At 48.8% G+C, this 21,797-nt stretch overlaps 1 protein-coding gene across 3 annotated transcripts in view; it reads left to right on the forward strand.

Moving 5' to 3' along the window:
• Positions 1 to 21,797, forward strand: part of arhgap35a (Rho GTPase activating protein 35a) — a 94,741-nt gene that overhangs the window by 50,248 nt on the left and 22,696 nt on the right. For all 3 annotated transcript variants that reach the window (XM_036965837.1, XM_036965836.1, XM_036965835.1), the window contains exon 2: positions 14,653 to 18,468. In XM_036965837.1, the coding sequence (XP_036821732.1) occupies positions 14,755 to 18,468 (3,714 nt within the window). In that variant the 5' untranslated portion in view covers positions 14,653 to 14,754. The remainder of the gene's footprint in view (positions 1 to 14,652; positions 18,469 to 21,797) is intronic.

Raw genomic sequence — 21,797 nt, forward strand, 5'->3', positions numbered from 1 at the left:
GATATAAGAACATTTCACTGATTAGGGAAGTGAGGTTGTGTTAGAATGGGTGGTGTAACTGTTTTTTGGTCTCTAGGGAAGACTCCCATTGGCTTCTCACCACTCTCTTTCTCTCTTTCACCCAGTTCCTTTGAAAACCTTCTTTCTCCCGTTCTTTCCGTCTCCTCTCATTCATGGCATTTGGTCTCCAGAGTGCAGTGGGAGCGAAGGTTTATCTAGCTTAATTCGTTTATTTCATTCTTTCCGGTCCTTTTCCCTCAGAGTAGATTTTATCACGTTTGGTTGTTCCCCCCCCCCCCCCCCCCCCCCCCCCCCGCGCCCCCCTCCTACGGCTGGCGTTGTGAATGAACTCGCTCAAGGTTGTTTGGTCAGTGTGCCTGCAAGTCTTACAAAGAGCTTGCACATATTCTCCTTATCTCGGAGAAAAATCTAGAAGTTGTTGACTGTCTCCAACCCAACACCCCCCTCCACTCCCTCCGTTCTCAAATCCCCATGGAGACAGAGGAGAGAGAGAGAGCGAAAGAGAGAGAGAACCTTAAGTCCCCTGGCGCAGAGCAGACACCCGCAGCATAATCCTTCTTTTCCACCACATCACAATCACAATGATGACCTTAGCCAGGGCTCATCGATAGAGAGATAGAACCAGACAATGGCAGGGAGGTTTAGGGGGGTGTTTGTGAGCGTGGGGAGGGGGGGGACCAGTCTTTGACAGCACTTTGGCCTCTCCTATACCTGAGCCCCTGGATTAGAGAGTTTATAGGTGGAGGCCCAGGTGTGTGTGTGTGTGTGTGACATCACATCAACTGTAGAGTATCGGCGTGCGGTTGCATTACTGGCTGCGGAGGATGCAGTTGGATCTGTGTTTGTTTGGTTAGTAGAGTACAGGATAGAAATGGATCTTTATTTTGGCTGCCCAAGAATCTTCAAACTTGATTTCCTGGAGACTCTGGTCTTTCTGACCTCCGTGAGGCTTTACACAATGTTTGAAATGTGTGTATGACCCCCCCCCCCCCCCCTCCCCCAGCGGCGGCCATCCAACGACAACATTATTTTCCATTCCAGGAGCCTTTGATGTCATAGTAGGCTCTGCTGATTGGTTGGTGATTCAAGATGAGAACCCTGGGAAATGAGGTAACGGGGAGCAGTGGTGCCAGTCATGAGGCACAGACCGGGGTTTGAGGGGGATAGGAGATGAGGGGAAAGGAGGGAGGAGGGTGGGGTTGGCATTTTGCGTGCCGCCTCCAAGCAAAGGAATTCAACAGGAGGTGTTCAAAACCACACGGATCAACACAATCATGGCTGCTGTAAAATAATATCTTTCATGCCGTTCCCCGTCCTCTCCCCCCTTCCCCTTCTGTCTTCTGAGACTGGCCACGAAGACAGGCCAGAGTTAGCCTGCTTGGCTGAGGAGTGAAGAGGGAGGCTGGGTGGTGGTGATGGTGGGGGTGTCTACGCTTCACTTGGTTTAACACCCCTACCTCTTCTGCTCCATAGCAACCCTTGGCAGCGGAGTGTTGGTTTTGCACAGACACTCTGGAATGGCTCCATGGGTGCTGGTGGCCTCCAACTGCCATAGTCATGATGGGGGAGGATGGGATAGGAGAAATTTGATTGATTTGGGCCTGATAATTGTACAGTTCACACAACATTGGGCGTTTGTATCGCCTGGTCCCAGATCTGTTTGTGCTTTTGCCTACTCCATTGTAATTGGATTTGGCAAGACAGCAGAACCAGACTGGCACCCAGGCTAGTGTTAGTAGTTTTAGTACTTGTTGTGTTAGTCCCTGACATGTCCGTAACAGTGAACGCCTCCCTTAACACCCCCACCCAACCCCACACCAGAGATGACCCTTAACCCCAGCGAACCACATTCCTCTGAGTGTGTTGTTGGGGGCTGAGTCAGCTGGGCAGTGGACAGGGCCAAAGTGAACCTTAGCCCCCGGCCCGGCAGACGGAGAAGAGCAGTCTCAGAGAGCAGAGGAGGCAGGAAGCAGGGCAGAGGCAGAGCTCTAATGGCCGTGCTCGTCTCTTCTGTCTGGAGGCTCGTTTTAAAATGGATGAGTAAGCGTAACCCTGCAACCTCTGGACTGCTGTCGGCCCCAGGGCCTGTCAGCTTCCTCCTGTGTCTGCTCACACTGGAGAGCGAGTTAGGCTGCAGGAGAAACTCACATAGTGCCCCCTCGTTCTGGGTTTCAAGTTGAAGCTCAGTTGCTTCAGGTCTGGTTTCTTTGACAGAACCGAGAAGAGGATGCCATTTTAGCGAGGGGTTATTAAAGGAGGGAAAGGGGCTGTTTATCTGTTTGCCTTTTAGTTCCTCCTACATGAATCCCACGTTGGGGAGAGAGGGAAAGGACAAGAGAGAGGAGAAAAGCTCTCAGAAGAAAATGAGTGGGGTATGGGGGAGGGTGGGGGGGGGGTCTGCAGCCATCTGCCTTTGCACCAAGAGTTGGTTACTGTGGCAACAAGTAAAAAGTCATTATCGCTAATTGACACTATGGCAGGTTCAGGTGTTTTCATTTGTATCGTTTGCCTTTCCCACCGCAGAGTGACTCACCGTCTTCTTTGGCTCCTCTCCTCCATAAATACGTTTTTTCAAAAATGTTTCATCCCTCACTTTCTGTGCGCGGCGTGTATCTTTTGGCAGCGCAGAGTGATTTAGGGCGTTGGTCCCTCTCGTCGCTGTCTGTGAGGTCCCTCGCCCCACTGCCTCTTCAATGTTATTAAACACACACACAGAGAGAGAGAGAGAGAGAGAGAGAGAGAGAGAGAGAGAGAGAGAGAGAGAGAGAGAGAGAGAGAGAGAGAGAGAGAGAGAGAGAGAGAGAGAGAGAGAGAGAGAGAGAGAGAGAGAGAGAGAGAGAGAAGAGAGAGAGAGAGAGAGAGAGAGAGAGAGAGAGAGAGAGAGAGAGAGAGAGAGAGAGAGAGAGAGAGAGAGAGAGAGAGAGAGAGAGAGGTTCCTGGTTCAGGAGCTTTCCTCCACATCGGGGCTTGTCAGCGCATGAGCCCTAAGTAGCCCTGTGTTTCCATTAGCCAACCACAAATGCTAAGTATTTACCAGAAGCCTTTGTTAACCCTCCTCCTCTCACTTTCTCTCCTCCTCACTTTGTCTTCCTCTCTCACTGTCTTCCTATAATTTTTTTTCCTTCCCCATTTAGCCTTCCTCTGTGTTTTTGTTTGCTTTCTTTGTGCAGTTCCTCTTGCTCTCTTTCCCTCTCCATCCTATGTCCTGCTCCCTGTAGCCCGTGTCTGGTACATCATGTATTGGGCCTGCCCTTGCTGTGTATCAGAAAGCTTCTTATAACGCCTAGCGTTGTGGACTGGCTTCATTACTCCTGCAGCAGGCTCCATTAGTCCTGTGTAGAGTGGAGGGAATGGAGTAGAGATCGGAGTGGAAGTGGTGCCTCTATTGCTTCCTGTTCCATTGACGGCAAGAGGTAACACAGGATAGCAGTTGCCCAGGCTACCATGTTGGCGCCTGTAGCTGTCTCATACAAAAAACAAAAAAAAAACATTTGATATGATAATACCACAGGATGATGCACACACACCCAACCCCCGTGTGTGTATGACGTCACACGCCACGTGTTTATTTATTCTGCTGTCCTCGTTCCCTTCTCGTTCTCTCTCCCTCCATCCCTCGTTCCTGTCATATTCTGTTTTAATTGGTCTCAGGATTCAATAGTGCATGAACGTTTCTTGGTGGAGGAGAGAAAATTAAAAAAAACTTGATCGAAAACGCTCCCATTTTAAGTAGAGGGCATGATAGTTCATGTGGGGGATTGTGTGTGAGCGGGTGTGGATCTCTGGTATCTTTGAGCATATGGCGTGCCGTGAGTTTGTATGTGTGAATCTGTGTGTACGTGTGTGTGTGCGGGAAGGCCATCTGTCACCTAGCTGTAGGTACAGAGCTCTCTCATTGGTGTTACTCTTTAAAACCTCCCCCAGGACTTCCCAACACATGTTTGGTTCCCACAAATGCTTGTGGGTTCAAAGTCCAGACGAGTTACTGCTTGGTAAGACTCCCAACCTAGATAGCCTGCTGTGGTGAATATGAGTGGACACTTTGTGAAAACTGTCTCCCGATACAAGTCACTCTGGTAGGAGTGCAGTCTGTTAATCATAATGATTATAAGCAATAACAGCAAAAAAAACTATTTTCAGCAGCTTTCTCTCCTCGAACAAGCTGGGAAATGCCCCTGACAGCTCTCATTAGCCCTGACTCTGGTTCGGTTTCACATCTCTGCTGCTAATAGTTTGGGTTACCATTTAGATGTGGATCGGCAGGTCTGAGGTAAGCGATTGACAGTGGTTCTGATGTAAGCAGAGCCTCAGTGTTGTGCAGGTTATAGAGGTACGTCCCCTCTACAACACCTGTGTTGTCAGACCAATTACACAAGCAATTAGCTCTGACAGTCATGTGGGCGACTGGCATCTGGATGGGGAGATACGGCTACCCCAAAGGAGGAGGGGGATGCTGGGATGCTCTCTCTCCCTCACCGTCTCTCTCTCTCTCTCACAGTCTCTTTCTCTCTCTCTCTCTCTCTCTCGTCCCCATTTTGTTTTCTATGTGGCTATGTGAGTGTGAAAGCTGCGTGCCTGTGTGTATTGCTCGTTATCTGTGCCTGTCTGTCTGTGTAGTGCATGGCTTGTGTGCGCTCCGGGAATTGCGTTTGGCTGGGAGAATGGCTGTATACAGTGTCTCTTCACACCGCATTTCAGCTGACAACCCCTTTGCTCCAGAGTGAGTTCAGATGTGTGCTGATGCCAGCTCAGCGTGTCTGACAGGGACCGGGGCTGTAAGGTTAGGCAGGAAGACGCACAGCTCTGCTGGGAGAGAGACCTACAAAATGACTCTCTGTCCCTGGAGGTGTCTGACCTGTTGACATGGCAGCTGTTGCTGTTGTTGTAGCTCAAACCTGTTTTACCGTGTCGACAAGGTCAATTGGAGTGTTTTGTTTTAAATGCACAGTCACCCGGGGGACCTTTGATAGCATGTTTAGCGGGCGCGGTATGCAGTGGGTTAATATCAGCTGCAGGTCGTTGTAGGGCGTCGCGTCGTAGCTAAGCCAGCACTTTCGCCCCGGCACTCCTCCACTCACAGACGTGGTCGGAGAGAGGGAAGGCCTCATCACTGTAGAATGTGTGTGTGTGTGTGTGTGTGTGTGTGTGGGGGGGATTAATAGCTGTCGCCGTTCATGTTCCCGACGCGTTAATTTTAGTTGTGTTATCGAAGAGGCCCCCCTGATGCTGTGGAAGGGTTCAACTCTGTGACGCCATTTTGATCTGCCCCGCTCAGCCTCTCCCTCATTCTCCCCCCCCTCTCTCTCTAGTAGGCTCTTATCCCTCTTCCTCCCTCTCTGCTCCTCTCTGTGTCAACCATCAGTGACACCTTCCCTTTCCTCTATCCCTCACCCTCTTCCTCCTGCTTTGCAACAGTCGTTCTCCCCCCCCCCCCCTGCCGTATTTCTCGCTCTCCTTCCATCTCTCGCTATATAAGAACACAGTGGCTTGCCCTAACACCAACTCTATCTTTCATGCCCCAGGCAGGGAGGAAAAGGAAATGACCTCGCAGTGTGGTGCCTTGTGTGACAGGGCATGGCAGGGTAGAGCCCAATGAAATAGCTGCCGGACTTTGGCCTGGAAAAGGTCACACCGTACTCGGCTAGTCAACAAGGTGCCTGCTGGGAGAAAAGCCACTGCAGAGAGCTCCACAGAGAACCCTGCCAGGATTTGATGTACTACAGGCTTGTTTTATTAAGGAGCGTTAAAGCATTACAGATATGTTGTGTGTGTGTGTGTGTGTGTGTGTGTGTGTGTGTGTGTGTGTTATCCAGTGGTTTGACAGAGCATCCTAAGGGGATTTGGGTAGCGTATCTCTGGCTTGATGTTCCATGTTACGTGAGTAGAGCATCAGATCATACTAATACATACTGCGATTCAGGAAATGTGAAGATGCAAAGAGCCCTGGTAATCCAGTGTGTGTGTGTGTGTGTGTAATCCCACCGAGATCTGACTATCCCGCCTGGATTACTGCCCCTGTGATGTGGGTGTCCTGCGTGTGTGTGTGTGTGCACTGCAGTGTGTGTTATGTCTCTCTCGCTCTCTTTGTGTGTGTGTGTGTGTGTGTGTGTGTGTGTGTGTGTGTGTGTGTGTGACGGTTCAGATAACATCATGACACTAGTACAATGGGGACCTCTGGAATTTGTGAACACATGACCTGTGCTGAGTTTTTGTGGTACATGTTTGTTTACTAGGAGCAATTTGTGTGTGTGTGATATATTTGGAAATGTTGTCTGTGGTCTGTTTGTGTTTGTGTTTGCGTCTATACACTGCATTAGTGATAGTAAGTGTTAATGTAAACTTCCTGTGGGTAAATGGAACACGGAGTCATTGCATTAGTGAAAGAGGGTAATGAGTTATTTGTGCTTGCGTCACTGTATTAATGTATTATAGTGCATGTGTTTGTGTTGCACTGCATAAGTGTGTGTGTGTGTGTGTGTGTGTGTGTGTGTGTGTGTGTGTGTGTGTGTGTGTGTGTGTGTGTGTGTGTGTGTGTGTGTGTGTGTGTGTGTGTAGAGAATCCATGACCGTTATGTTTGCAGATTAAGGCACACAAGGGAGTACATTCTCTGCTCTGGTTATGCAGAGCTGTCATCACAGACACACCCTCTGCTCCCTTCTCTCCACACCCATTCCGTTCTCCCCTCCATCCATTCTCTGCCAGAGGACCTCGCCTCGGCAGGAAGTGGTGTCCGTGTGAGAGTTCTCTTCCCTGATGCCCTCGCTAATGGAAGGCAGGTCTCATGAGAAAGAGAGAGGGAAGAAGAAGAGAGAGCGAGAAAGAGGAGGGGATAAGATGAGCGAGAGAGCGGTATTGTGGGGAGGAGGGAGAGCAAATAAAATATATAGCTATTGGGCGGGAGAAATCGACGGGGAGAGAGGGAGAAGGAAACGGGGGGACAGAATGGATGGATGTCAAATCAAATCAAACTTTATTTGTCACATGCACCGAATACTTACTTACAAGCCCTTGACCAACAGTGCAGTTCAAGAAAGTATTTACCAAATAGACTAAAATACATTTATTTGTATTTTTTATTAAGTAACACAATAAGAATAACGAGGCTTTATACAGTGGGTATAAATAGCAGCAGTGTACAAAGGAGGGGGGGTGTCAATGTAAATTGTCCGGTGGCGATTTGATTAATTGTTCAGCAGTCTTATGGCTTGGGGGTAGAAGCTGTTGAGGAGCCTTTTGGTCCTAGACTTGGCGCCCCGGTACCGCTGGCCGTGCGGCAGCAGAGAAAACAGTCTATAACTTGGGTGACTGGAGACCCTGACAATTTTATGGGCTTTCCTCTGACACGGCCTATTATATAGGTCCTGGATTGCAGGAAGCTTGGCCCCAGTGATGTTCTGGGCCGTACGCACTACTACTACGCGCCTTATGGTCAGATGCCGAGCAGTTGCCATACCAGGCAGTGATTACAACCGGTCAGGATGCTCTCGATGGTGCAGCTGTAGAACTTTTTGAGGATCTGGGGATCCATGCCAAATCTTTTCAGTCTCCTGAGGGGGAAAAGGTTTTGTCGTGCCCTCTTCACGACTGTCTTGTTAATGGGGGCCAGTTTGGCTGTTAGAGCAGGCTCAGGGAGAGAGGGAGAGGGAGGGGGAGAGAGAGAGAGAGAGAGAGGGGGGAGAGAGAGAGAGAGAGAGAGAGAGAGAGAGAGAGAGAGAGAGAGCGAGAGAGAGAGAGAGAGAGAGATGGGCCCAGAGAAGGCATCATTCTCAGTAATGGGGTTTTACCTCCTGTTGTAGCACTCTGCCATCACCAACACAGAGCTTATGCTTATTTTATCAAATATGGTTTTGACAATGACAGCCACCGGATATATGGAACCAGAGGCAGCTCTTTCTCAGAAACCACTGCAATAGAGTTTTCTCTTACATGTTTCCTATATACATAGTCTTGTGTGAAATATCGCAATAACTTAGTCAGTGTGCACAGTGAAGTATTTTTTTCCCCTCTTAACAATCAGGCACAGCTCATAAAGATGTATGCCGTGCATACATAGGCTTAGGCTAACATTGTCTTAGTTTTCATGGCGGTTGGTTCTCAGGGCTATGGGTTGTTTGACAGGCCTCAGGAGACCCACTGGGCTCAGACTCAGGCCTTGTTGACGTTCTCTGGCTGAAGCCCTGTAATGAACCATTGGAATGCCTGGATCCTGTGGGCTTGGCCCTCTGGCTAGTTAAGGCTGTCTCTCCCGCTGCCGCCCTCTGACACGCGTGTTAGTAAACTTCACGCCCCGGTGGCCACTCTCCAGTGCCGGGTCCCTATCGTTCCTGTGCTTCTGATTATGGGAAGAAGTGATGCGCCCTCGCCAGGCATAGCCCAACCCTCATCCCCGAAGGGAGGAGATGAGCTCACATGACCCAGCTCTCTGACCCAGCGCCCCACTCCCCCGCCCCCGGCCGACCCGCTCCCTCATCCATGTGTTTCTGGGTCGGAGGTAGATAAAATGCAGGCCCTAACCTATCCCCTTCAGCCAGGGGCTAGCGGTGAGTATGTGGCATGACATGCGCACTATTCACACAGAGAGGGCCTCAGGCGGCACTGGAACGCTGTGTCTGGCTGGACAAACTGAGGCTGGTTAGTATTCAGCTAGCACTGTACATTCTGTCCTTTACAGATAGCTTTGGTAATCTGTCTTGTCGTATATACTCTCGCAGGTAAGGTTAAGGCAGAAGCCTCAAGACAATAGTTTGGTTTATTTCGTAGTTGCTATTTAACCAGTAACAGTTTATGCATTTCGATTTTTAAATTTTTATGGTAATGGTAGTTATTATGTCGGTTAGCATGCTAATGTGTCAGGGGCCATTTTCCTTTATCTCTGTGTTATTAACTGTCACAACAGTTGAGATGGAATGCTGCTGGTTCTAGTTATTTATTTCACCTGTCACTAGAACAGCCTGGAAAACAGGAAAAACTGTTTTGTCGCTGAAATACCCGCTCTCAAGTATTGTGGCAGTTATAAACACGCGCCCAAACACACACACATACACACACACACACGCACACACACGCACACACACACACACGCACACACAAACTCACACACAAACGCACACGCACACGCACACACACACACAAACACACACACACACACACACACAGACACACACACACACACACACAAACACACACACACACACACGCGTGCACTCCTTTTGGCTATCGAGGAAGCGCTTGGAAACGGGCAGCTGGGATAAGTCAAGTAGATGTTAGCAGCATGTCTCCAGCGTCTGCTGAACAGTTGGGATGGCTGGTCCTCAGACCTGAGGGAAAACTATAGGAGAGTTCCCCCCCATTTACACCAGTCACTCGCTCAATTCGTCATAAACCAACAGGCCATGTTAAACTGAGTCAATACATCTGACCCTAATGAGTGCATGATGATTAGTGCCTCGATCTCTCTCTCTCTCTCTCTCTCTCTCTCTGTGTGTGTGTGTGTGTGTGTGCGTGTGTGTGTGTGTGCGTGTGTGCGTGCGTGCGTGCGTGTGTGTGGTTAGCGCAACTGTGGTAACTGCGGCTGTCATAGTTATTTGTTAATGTAGCCTTTTCCATGGCACTCCAGTATTTTTACTACTGGTCATTTCCATGTAAAAGGACCCATAAGCACCAACATGTGATGTTTCTAGGAGCGTGTCAAATTAAAGCTAAGAGTCTATCTTTTAAAAATTAAGAAATATATATATGCATTTTAATCCATTTTCCATCCCAAAAATGTTAACTATTTAGCTATTAGCATGCATTATTGTCATATCTGATTTTCTAAAAGAACTTTCCACCAACACTTGATATGGGTGCGCAGTTGATGAAACCAATGCTGCTTACTCTGGTTGTAAGACCTTGACAAGTAACTCCTATGCTGTCAAGATACGCCTCTCCCCTATTTGACCTAGATAGTTTGTGTATGTATTGATATGTAGGCTACGTGTGCCTTTTAAACCATTTTTTGATGTAGTTCTGTCCTTGAGCTGTTCTTGCCTATTAAAGTTCTGTATTGTGTATTGTTTCATGTTTTGCGTGGACCCCAGGAAAAGTAGCTGCTGCTTTTGCAACAGCTAATGGGCATCCTAATTAAATACCAAGATCACCCCTGAACACTGAATATTTTAACCTTACAAATCGATAAACATCTTAGTTAACTACCTTACCGTAGCCATTTGATCCTCATTGAAGGAGTGAATTATTTTACAAAGACAAGAAGTCATTTGTTGTAATTGTAATGTTGTAGGGTGGCCAACCACCCTCCTGGAGAGTCCAGGAGAGCTAATGGGAGTGCAAGCTTTAGCTCCAGCCCTGCTCAAACACACCACATTGTAAAAGAAATCAGCTTCTCTGTAGGATCTTGATAAGCTGATTCTGGTGTGTTTGGGCAGGGTTGGATCAAAAGCCTGCACACAACACAATTGCAGCATACAACACAATTATAAGTCACCTTTTTGGCCCATGGTGTTAGACATCTTTGGGGGGGGGGGGGGTACAAGTGACTTGAGGTTTTGGACAAGTAAAAAAATCTGTCCTATTTTTCCGAAGAAGGAAGTGGCAAAAGGTCAACGTATGATGTCCAAACTTGTGAAATATAGACGTCTACGATTGGTTCAGGTTTGGTTCGGACCAACCAAATTCGTTCTTGTTTAGGGGCAGGGCTCATTTTAAAATAATGGCCAGTGTGTACAATAATACCCAAAGGAGGATGTTGCATATTTATACCTTTGTGTAGGATACATCACCTGAAGAGAATGACATTCATATCCATAATAATGCCTTTCTGTGTATTACAGAACAGGGACCCATGATGAAATTCCGTTATCACAGTTCCGTTACCGGGTGTAAATCCACTTCACTTACTGTAGTTCAATAACCAAAATGGATTTTTTGTCAATGTGTCATGTCATAGCTGACACCCCAGTGTTTCTGCAGACTTCGTTGAATCTTAATCCGGAGAAGAAATGTAAGAGTTTTTGGAAAACGTGGACACAAAAGACTGATGGAGATTTTACCAAAATTATGTTACCGAACTTTGCATCTGCATCTGTAGAATGTTCAGTGTCAATTGTTAAAAGTAGCCCTTGTGCATAGTTGTATGGTTTGTTGAATGGTTTTTGCATGGCACACATTTTAAAGGGAGAAATCTGAGTCTCGGTGCAATTCCTTTTCTGTGGAACTGCCCTACTATAAAACATGCCATAGCAACACTCTTGCATAGCGACACCATTTTCAGATCACAACCCTGTTTATAAGCCTGCCTTCTTCGCTTCGTGGTGTTATGTTCCACCTGTTTACCACAGTGGAGTAGGTCAGCCCAGGAATTGTCATCAGCGTACTATCATCAGTGGTAGTGTAACACGGGGGACTGATAAATACTATACATCTAATGAACTAATGGGTTCTCGTGCCTCTGATCTGAACCAGGTCGGTGAGTAAGTAGACAGGCAGCGAGGACGAAAGCAGGGGGAGCCTTGTTTGTCCTTTAGCCTATCATTAGGCTCAGCTCAAAGCGGGTCACAGGCCAGTTTAATATGTCACTAATTGAGACGGTGCTCTCTGTCGTCTGGACTGGAGCCGGTCAGTGTTGAGGTAAAGGTCCAGTTAACCCCGCCGATGACGACGACGGCATTATACTGAAGGTCATATAAAACTGGAATGGTTATGGCTCTTTATTCCACGGGGGAATGCGTTTGTCTACGCTCTCAATTTCTATGCCCTGTCAGTGCTGTCGAACATTCTATCAACTGAGCACGGGGCTCCTGCAGTGGGCATGGCTCAAAGCCAATTTATGCTTGATCCGTGAACACGTGGTCGGAGGCTCCGCGTGGAGGGTGTGACGCAATTGCGGAGGCGCGCGCAGAAGCCAAATTGAGTTCCATACCGCGTCGCTGTGTGCCTCCCACATTTTGTAACGTTGGGGAGGGCTCCGTATAGCTCCGCATTGATCGGGGTAGGCGGGGCGGGAGGTCCTGTATGAACACAAACTCACTTCCTTGACAACTTCCTTCACAACAGTCCCTGCCAACACGTCTGAAACCCTAACCTTCAAAGAATATCTTAAATAAGACATCTTACCCCCCCGCCCCCCATACATAAAAATACAAATAAAATTGTAATTCACTTGTCTTTCCCTACTAGCACTGACTTTGCTGATAGCTACTTTATTGAAGAAAAATGTACTTACTACGACTGTGATCAAATCTAATCAAATCAAATTTATTTATATAGCCCTTCGTACATCAGCTGATATCTCAAAGTGCTGTACAGAAACCCAGCCTAAAACCCCAAACAGCAAGCAATGCAGGTGTAGAAGCACGGTGGCTAGGAAAAACTCCCTAGAAAGGCCAAAACCTAGGAAGAAACCTAGAGAGGAACCAGGCTATGTGGGGTGGCCAGTCCTCTTCTGGCTGTGCCGGGTGGAGATTATAACAGAACATGGTCAAGATGTTCAAATGTTCATAAATGACCAGCATGGTCGAATAATAATAAGGCAGAAACACTCCTCAGCTCAACAAACAATAACAATGGTCGTGGGGCGGGCCAGTGGTTCCGTTTGTGGTGATGTGGTTGTCTCACCTAGTTATCTTATATATGTAATCCTCAGTAGGGGGAAACGGAACCAGTGGCCCGCCCCACCACCATTGTTATTGTTTGTTGAGCTGAGGAGCGTTGTCCTACATGGTCCCTGAAATATTGCAGTGGGGGGGGGGGGGGGGGGGGGGGGGGGGGGGGTTTGTTGTTTCCCCTAACTTCTTTGTCGTTGTAATATCGGACGTGGTTGTTTCACCATTAAGGATTCCAACTTTAAGATGAATGCACTACAACTGTAAGTCGCTCTGGATAAGAGTGTCTGCAAAATGTGTGTTGTCCTGCTCTCTTCCACTCCCCTCTGTGCTGTTTGTTCTATGCGAAGGGCTCATTGATCTCCGGGCTAATCACTGCCAGCCAGCCCAGAGCCCTGCAGCAGGACGTAGGACCATGAATTAACCATGGCTGCCCAGGTCTTATCACCAACCAGCTCTCTATCAACCTGCAGCCCAGGCAAAAGCTCCACACTCAGCCTCCCTTCGTTACAGAGACTGGTTGTCCTGGATCTCTCAGCCAGCCCCCTTTTGATGCATTTTTTCATGCATGTTTTACTTTGCAAATATATACAAAAAATAAAGAAATTCATTTTGATATTGATCTCTTTTGCGCTGACACTTGTTTATGCACCCAGTGTAGTAGGCGCGCGTTGCTGTAGTGTTACAGTAAACAGAGTCTGGGTAGATAGAACTTGCTTTCCACTAACTTTTGAATCCCCCATTTTATTGTCCCCTTTCTACTATTAAACCTACAACCGTCCTACCTGTGGTCTTGGTGTGTATATATTATCTACAGAGTTTTGGATTCTCTCTCTCTCTCTCTCTCCCTCCTCTTTGTTCTGTCTTCACACTGACTCTCTATGACTAACTCAATTCAGCGGGTAGTAAGTATTCTCCAAACCATGCCTCAAAAGCCCCGTTCATTCATCGTTAACAGTGGTTGTAATGTGTTTACTAAATACATAGACGAATTTACATGGACTGGGTGTGGGTTCTTTTTTGCTGTGCACAGCTGTGTTTAGTGCTTTGGGGCTTTGTCTAGTGGTTTTCTTGTTCCCTACTGTTTAGAAAGGGCCCGTCTATCAAAATGTTATGAATGTTATCTCCCTCCTTCAGTTCTACCAATAGGAGCTCTATTTATGATTTTGTAGGCCTGTGTTCTGCCAATGGAATCTGTTGTGTAGTGGTGAAAGTGCTTGCTCTGAGAACAGTGTGTGTGTGGGTCTTGGAAAGAAACATCCGCAAGTGATATCTCCAGACAGCATGATACCAAATTGAACAGCTATTACATCTAGGTAAATGTTACGAGACACGCAATTTCAGATCATAATTAGTGATGCTACATCAGCCAGTCCAATTTGTCCGCGGAGTCTTTTTTTCAGGAACCAGAGGAAAATGTTGTTGTTTTTTTTTTTTGTGGAGAGGAAAGCAGCCAACATTCAAAGCAGCCGTTTGAAAGGCAGTTGGGCTTCCCTAGTTGCCCAATTAGTCTCTTTCTCTACGTGTGTGGATTTGTGTGTTAGTGAGAACTGTACCATCGCGTCTTGTAGAACTGCTGCTGGCTTAAAAGACAACACTGTTAGATGTGAGATAATTATGTATCCTCACATAAGATCCTGTTCTGCTGTTTTGAAACGTACAAAGCAGGGAAGAATGTAGCAAACAAGCCTCAGGAAATTACTTTTAGTATGGTGGGTAGTAGAATGTCAAAAAGAGGTTAAATGTGAAAGAATGCATCAGTTAATGGTTACTGACTGTACTGCAGTTGTCTTAAGTAAGTTGTAGCATTCCAACAGCTTTGCTTCTGACCTCAATCTCTTCAGGAAACATTCAGCGGTGAAATGGGATTACAGATGAAACATTTTTAACATCACACAGCAACGATGTGGGAATTTTAAATGAGACATGGGACAGCCTACAAATAATGAATTGAATAATGACAATGAATCTTTCCCACAGTCTTTTATATTATTTATTTAAAAAATCTACCTTTCTCTCCTTCTCTTGTAGAGTCGGACCCAAGGCCAGTAAGAATCTTTGCATGGAAAGACCGTCCTGCAGCCTCCTCCCTAGAGCTTGTGGGCATGGCAGGATGAGTGTCTGCGTTCGACGATGATGGCAAAAAAGCAAGATGCAAAGGCGCCCACCTACAACCTGGTCGTGGTGGGCCTGTCCGGCACAGAGAAAGAGAAGGGGCAGTGTGGCGTGGGCAAGTCCTGCCTGTGCAACCGCTTCGTCCGTCCCAGCGCAGACGACTTTTACCTGGACCACACCTCCGTGCTAAGCACCAGCGACTTCGGAGGACGCGTGGTGAACAATGACCACTTCCTGTTCTGGGGGGAAACGGGGAGGGTGCTGGAGGAGGGGCCGGAGTGCAGGATGCATGTGGTGGAACAGACAGAGTTCATTGATGACCAGACGTTCCAGCCGCACCGTTCCACAGCCCTCCAGCCCTACATCAAGAGGGCAGCTTCCAACAAGCTGGCCTCTGCAGAAAAGCTGATGTACTTCTGCACAGACCAGCTTGGGCTGGAGCAGGACTTTGAGCAGAAGCAGATGCCTGAGGGGAAGCTGATGGTGGATGGCTTCCTCCTCTGTGTGGACGTCAGCAGGGGCATGAACCGTAACTTTGACGAACAGATGAAGTTCATCACTAATCTCTATAACCAGCTAGCCAAGAACAAGAAGCCAGTGGTTCTGGTGCTCACCAAGTGCGACGAGGGGGTGGAGCGCTACATCAAGGACTCGCACACCTTCGCCCTGGCCAAGAAGAACCTCCAGGTGGTGGAGACGTCAGCACGCTCCAACGTCAACGTAGACCTGGCCTTCCTCACCCTGGTGCAGCTGATAGACAAGGGCCGGGGCAAACCCAAGATCATCCCCTACTTTGAGGCCCTGAAGCAGCAGAGCCAGCAGATCGCCTCGGCTAAAGACCACTACGAATGGCAGGTCAGCCGCATCGTGAAGAACCACAATGAGACGTGGCCCAACATAAACCGGCGCATGCAGACCTCCCCAGAGTACAAGGAGTATGTCTTCCTGGAGGGCACGGCCAAAGCCAAGAAGCTCTTCCAGCAGCACGTCCACAGGCTCAAACAGGAGCACATTGAGCGAAGGCGGAAGGTCTATCTCAGCACCCTGCCTCAGGCACTGGTTTCCCTAGTCCCTGAGCTGGATGAGATCGACCACCTGAGCTGGTCCGGGGTCCAGAAGGTTCTGGAGACCAAGCGGGACTTCTCCCATTGGTTCGTTGTGTTGGACGACACCCCCTGGGAGACCACGCCACACATAGACAACATGGAGGATGAGAGGATTCCAGAGGATCTCCTGGAGACCCCTGTGGCCGAGACAATTTATGAGAGCCACCTGGAGCACCTGAGAAACGAGCGCAAAAAGGCGGAGATGAAGTGGGAGTTCAAGGAGAAGCTCAGTGCCTCTCCCTTTATCACAGCAGGCAAGCCCTGGGAGGAGGCACGCAGCTTCATCATGAATGAAGACTTCTACCAGTGGCTCGAGGAACAAGAGTACCTAGACATCTACAACAGGCACCAGAAGGAGATCATCGACCGAGCCAAGGAGGACTTCCAGGAGCTGCTGCTGGAGTACTCAGAGCTCTTCTATGAGCTGGAGGTAGACGCCAAGCCAAGTAAGGAGAAGATGGGGGCCATCCAGGAGGTGTTGGGGGAGGAGCAAAGGTTCAAGGCCCTGCAGAAGTTACAGGCAGAGAGGGACGCTTTGGTTCTCAAGCATATCCACTTTGTCTACCACCCCACCAAGGAGACCTGCCCAAATAGCCCCCACTGTGTGGACTGTAAGATTGAACAGGTTCTAGCCTCCAAGTTCCCCACTCGATACTCCTTCTTTGATAGCCATAAACCAGGTGACGGGAATGCAGATCGGATTAACCTGGTCATTCTGGGTAAAGACGGCCTGGGTAGAGAACTGGCCAATGAGATCAGGGCTTTGTGCACTAATGACGACCGTTACGTGCTGGATGGAAAAATGTATGAGTTGTCCCTCCGGCCCATAGAGGGCAACGTTCGGCTGCCGGTCAATTCCTTCCACACACCTACCTTCACCCCCCATGGCGTCCTGTGTCTCTACAACTCTAAGGAGTCACTATCCTACATTGTGGAGAGCATTGAAAAGCTCAGAGAGTCCACGCTAGGCCGAAGGGAAAACAGTCTATTTCAGCTGCCCATGAACCTGCTCCTAGTCACCAAACGGGGAGTAGGGTCCGTCAGGGACATTGGGGGGGAGACGGCCCACACACTTATCCTCCAGGGGCAGCAGGTGGCTGGGAAGCTACAGTGTGGTTACCTAGACCCCGCCTCCCCTGGGGTGGGCTATGGACGCAATGTGAACGAAAAGCAGATCAACCAGGTGTTAAAAGGTCTGTTAGAATGCCGTAGGCCCCCTGGGAGCATAGGCAGCAGCTCCCCTCCTTTACCCCCTTCCTTCAGAGACTCTCACTCCCAGCCCATCCCCGAGACAGACCTGCGGATAGTCATGTGCCTGATGTGTGGGGACGATTATGACGTGGAGCAGCTCCTCTCGCCTCTCCTGCTGCCCCAGCACTGCCGGCCGGCCTCCAGCCTGAGCAGTGGCACGTCCGTGCTCCTAGAGCTCACGGTGGGGGCTCAGAGGCACACCATCGACCTCTCCCTGCTCTCCTTCCACTCTTCATTTGCCCTACGGAAGAGCCGGCTGGTGCACGGCTACATCGCTGTGTATTCGGCCAGGCGCAAGGCGTCCATGGAGACCCTGTGTGCATTCCTGTGCGAGGTGCAGGACATCATCCCCGTGCAGCTGCTGGCGGTGGGGGAGAGTCAGGCTGAGCTGTCGGACTCTGAAGTGGCCAGGGAGCAGGTGAGCCAGGGGGAGGAGTTGGCCCGGGAGATCGAGGCCAGGTTTAACACAGTAGTGTGTGGGCCCGGAGGGGTGGTGGGAGGCCTGCACAGGATAGACCTCTTCCAGCCCTTCCTGAAGGAGGTTGTGGAGAAACGCACCATAGTGGAGGCCACACACATGTACGATAATGTAGCAGATGCCTGCACCACTGAGAGCATGAGCCCGGCCCGCTGCAATTCCCCCAGCCCCATCAACACCCTGCTAGACTCTGAGGAGGATGTGGAGCCCTCACCGCCCTACCCCGATAGTACCCCCACCTCCCACCTGGGGGGTTTCAAGCTCCCTGACCTGGAGTCCAGCGACGCCTTCTCAGTCATCTCCGAGATCAGCACCTTCGAGAGCAAGCTCAACAACAAGGTGCCCCCGCAGGTACGGCCCAAGCCCCCTGTACGGAAAGTCAACCTGGGGCCCTACATGGACCAGCAAGGGACCAACCGCCGCTCTTTACCGCCTGCTGTCACCTGGGCGCCGGGTAGCGACGGTGGCTACGACCCCTCGGACTACGCAGAGCCCGTGGATGCCGTGATCAAACAGCGACCCACGGAGGAGGAGAGCATCTACTCGGTGCCCCACGACAGCACTCAGGGCAAGATCATCACCATCCGCAATGCCAACAAGCATTCTAACGGCGGGGGCAATGGCTCGGATAGCGAGGCTGACAGCAGCTCCCTGGAGCGGAGGCGGAAGATGTCTGCTCTGGGGGTGAAGCCGCGGCTGTACCGCGACCGCTCGAAACGCCTGGGCAAGTTCAGCAGCTTCCGCACTAGCTTCTCTATCGGCAGTGACGACGAGCTGGGGCCACCCAAGGCACCAGAGGAGCTGGGCGGGGCGCACAAGGGGGACAACTCTATTAACGAGGAGGGTGAGGACCCCAAGAGGAGGAACATCCTCAGGAGCCTGCGCAGAAACACCAAGGTATGTGCCCCAGGGTGGGTGTGTGTATGTTTGTGTGTCTATCGTTCATCAATATGGTCACATCAGATTGCATACTTTCAGTTTTTATTCTTCATACCGGTCACATAGAGAAACTGATGTGATTCATTGAGTTTTCCCCCTATGAATGACGTAATATTGTTTTTATTTAAATGTATTTATTTAACTAGGAAAGTCAGTTAAGAACAAGTTCTTATTTACAATGACGGCATACACCGTCCAACGCTGGGCCAATTGTGCGCCGCCCTATGGGACTCCCAATCACAGCCGGTTGTGATATAGTCTGGAATCGAACCAGGGTGTCTGTCGTGACGCCTCAAGCACTGGAGATGCAGTGCCTTAGACCGCTGCGCCACTCGGGCACAATCTCTATCAAGCTACTATAGACTACTTTAATGAGTTTCATCTGTTTAATAGTGTTGTCTTACCGCCTTTATCAAAGTGACTTAGCAGCAGCGTTTCCCGTTGCATTGTTCAGTGTATATCACCTGTGTGAGTATATGAGCTGAGCTCAGAGTAATTAGCACTGTGCTCTAAGTGTGTTGCCAAAGGAGGCTTCTGTGCTTGTCTTCATTACTTCTATACCTAGGGATTTCTGTGTCATGTCTCTCTGCTCACTGGGGCCCATCTGATTTGAGTCTGACAGGCTCTATTATAGAGGGTCTAGGTCTAGCTTTCCTTCCAGGCTCTTTAAATCAGTTCTGCCGTCTCACACTCTGTGGTCCTACTTTTCTCCTGCGCTGCTGGAGTCCTCCAAACTCGCCCAATCATGGCCCGGGAGCAGAGGGAAACTTCAGCTATTGATCTCACCCAGCTCAGAGAAACTGTTTTAATGTGTTTCCCTGAATGTACATGTGTTTATGTGTGTGGTGCTGTCATTATTTCACAAATGGACAAAATTCTCAAACTTTAACCCATGCTGACATAGCTCATTATAATTTGACACAAACACCATTAAAACTGAAGTTACATGTTTGCCAGCTTAGTTGGCCATTTCTTTCACCGGCCACGTGAACGAGGGCATTAACGAGAGTAAAGAAGAGATAATTATTTTACCGCCCCCTCTCCCCCCTCCGCACTGTCTGTCTGTACAGCAGTTGTGTTTGATCTCAGATAATAGCATCCCTAGCTCGAACCCACTCACTCATCCCAAACGACAAACCTGCTACTGCTACAGCCCTAGTTGCCGTCTCATAGGCTGGCTAGTTTTTTTTTAAACGTTCCCTTCGGTAAGTAGATCTGTGCAGAGTAAACCTAACAGGTTTATGACATGCCCTGTTCCCAGGTGGGCTGTCTTTCTAATCCGGAGAGTTCCCTGTTGCATCAGTGCATGAAGTCAGACCTGCCCTAAGAGCGTGATAGGGGGCAGTCTCACCGAATAAAGGGAATAGAGAGTGATTGGCAGCTGAGTGGTCCAGCTGTGCGGCATGTTTTCAGTAGTGCTCTAGTGCTGCAGCAAAACATGCCCAGAGACTAGTGGGACATGCCCTGGGTTTATTTCCTCCTCCTCCCACACATTCTCCTTCCCTTCCTCATTCCCCGACTCCGCCTCTCTTTTACCTCCCTGCTGATGAAGAGGGATTGAGGGAACATCGGACTCACTTTGCCCTCCCTCCCCTCTCTTGCACAATCTGCACCCTCCCTCTCCTCAGACACAAACATTTGACCCAGCGCCGTCAGTCGTATCTGCCTGCCATAGTTCCCGTTCACACAGAAAGGCTGACATAAGTGCCACCTAAGTGGGAGCGAAGGCAGTGTATATGATTAGACTGGCTGGGGGAGAGACACAAACCACCCTGTCGCTGTGTGTCTGCCTGCCTGGCTGTGGGTGGGTGGGTGATAATTACCTTTGGTGTCAGGAGGGAGGACAGGCGATTTATGTTTTCACACACAGTGATGATGTCATAAACTATACGCCATAAACTATATGAGTGTTTTATATATCCTGAATGATGCTCCGTAACATCACACATCTAGAGAGAATTAGTTGGCGGAACCAGTATAGGGGGAACTTAATTTAACCACCCAAAACAAATAAAACAAAACTGCTAGCTACTCCCCTTACTGCAGAGCACAGCCGTAGGGCTGATCTGGGGCCTGTGCCCCCGCTCCACTTACATTAGAGTCTTTATTACTTAATGGGAGCCAAAACAAGGTCATCAGGTTCCCAGATCAGCTGTCTCTCTATTGATGAGGGTCACTATAGAACCAGCTGTAGCCTAGCGTGCCCTTAGGGCACCGCACATTTGGTTCATTATAATCAACAAAGAGTGTTCCTGTAAGTCTGACCTGAGGTCAGGGTGGAATCAGCCAGCCCTGTCTCTGCCTGGCTGCCGTTAGGCCTCAGCAGTGAGTACACAGTGGAAGCTAACTAACCCATTTCTCCCTGTTCATATACACTCACCTCAGACTGTGTCTGGCTGACTTGAGGTCTCTCTCTATCTTGTTCTTTCTCTTCTCTCTCTATCTCTCTCGCTCTCTCCAACGAGGGGGTAAGAGAGAAATGCGCAATTGGCTAGAAAGGTGAAACTGTTCTCAAATCAGTTAACCTCTCTAGGGTACGTGGGACCAACATCCAGTGAAAGTGCAGGCCGCCAGATTCAAACAACAGAAATCTCATAATTAAAATTCCTCAAACATAGATGTATTATACACCATTTTAAAGATACACTTGTTGTTAATCCCACCACAGTGTCCGATTTCAAAAAGGCTTTACGACAAAAGCATACCATGCGATTATGTTAGGTCAGTACTTAGTCACAAAAAAAACAGCCATTTTTACAGCTAAAGAGAGGAGTCACAAAAAGCAGAAATAGAGATAAAAATTGATCACTAACCTTTGATGATCTTCATCAGATGGCACTCATAGGACTTCATGTTACACAATACATGTATGTTTTGTTCAATAAAGTTCATATTTATATCCAAAAATCTCTGTTTACATTGGCACGTTGTTATGTTTTGCCTCCAAAACATCCGGTGAAAGTGCAGAGAGCTACATCAATTTACAGAAATACTCATCAAAAATGTTGATGAAAATACAACTGTTATGCATGGAATTAAAGATATACTTCTCCTTAATGCAACCGCTGTGTCAGATTTCAAAAAAGCTTTACGGAAAAAGCACACCATGGAATAATCTGAGTACAGTGCTCAGAGTCCAAGCAATACAGATACCGGCCATGTTATGGAGTCAACAAAAGTCAGAAATAGCATTATAAATATTCACTTACCTTTGATGATCTTCATCAGAATGCACTCCCAGGAATCCCAGTTCCACAATAAATGTTAGTTTTGTTTGATAAAGTCTA

The sequence above is a fragment of the Oncorhynchus mykiss genome, chromosome 27, assembly GCF_013265735.2.
Source record: "Oncorhynchus mykiss isolate Arlee chromosome 27, USDA_OmykA_1.1, whole genome shotgun sequence".
Classification (NCBI taxonomy): domain Eukaryota; kingdom Metazoa; phylum Chordata; class Actinopteri; order Salmoniformes; family Salmonidae; genus Oncorhynchus; species Oncorhynchus mykiss.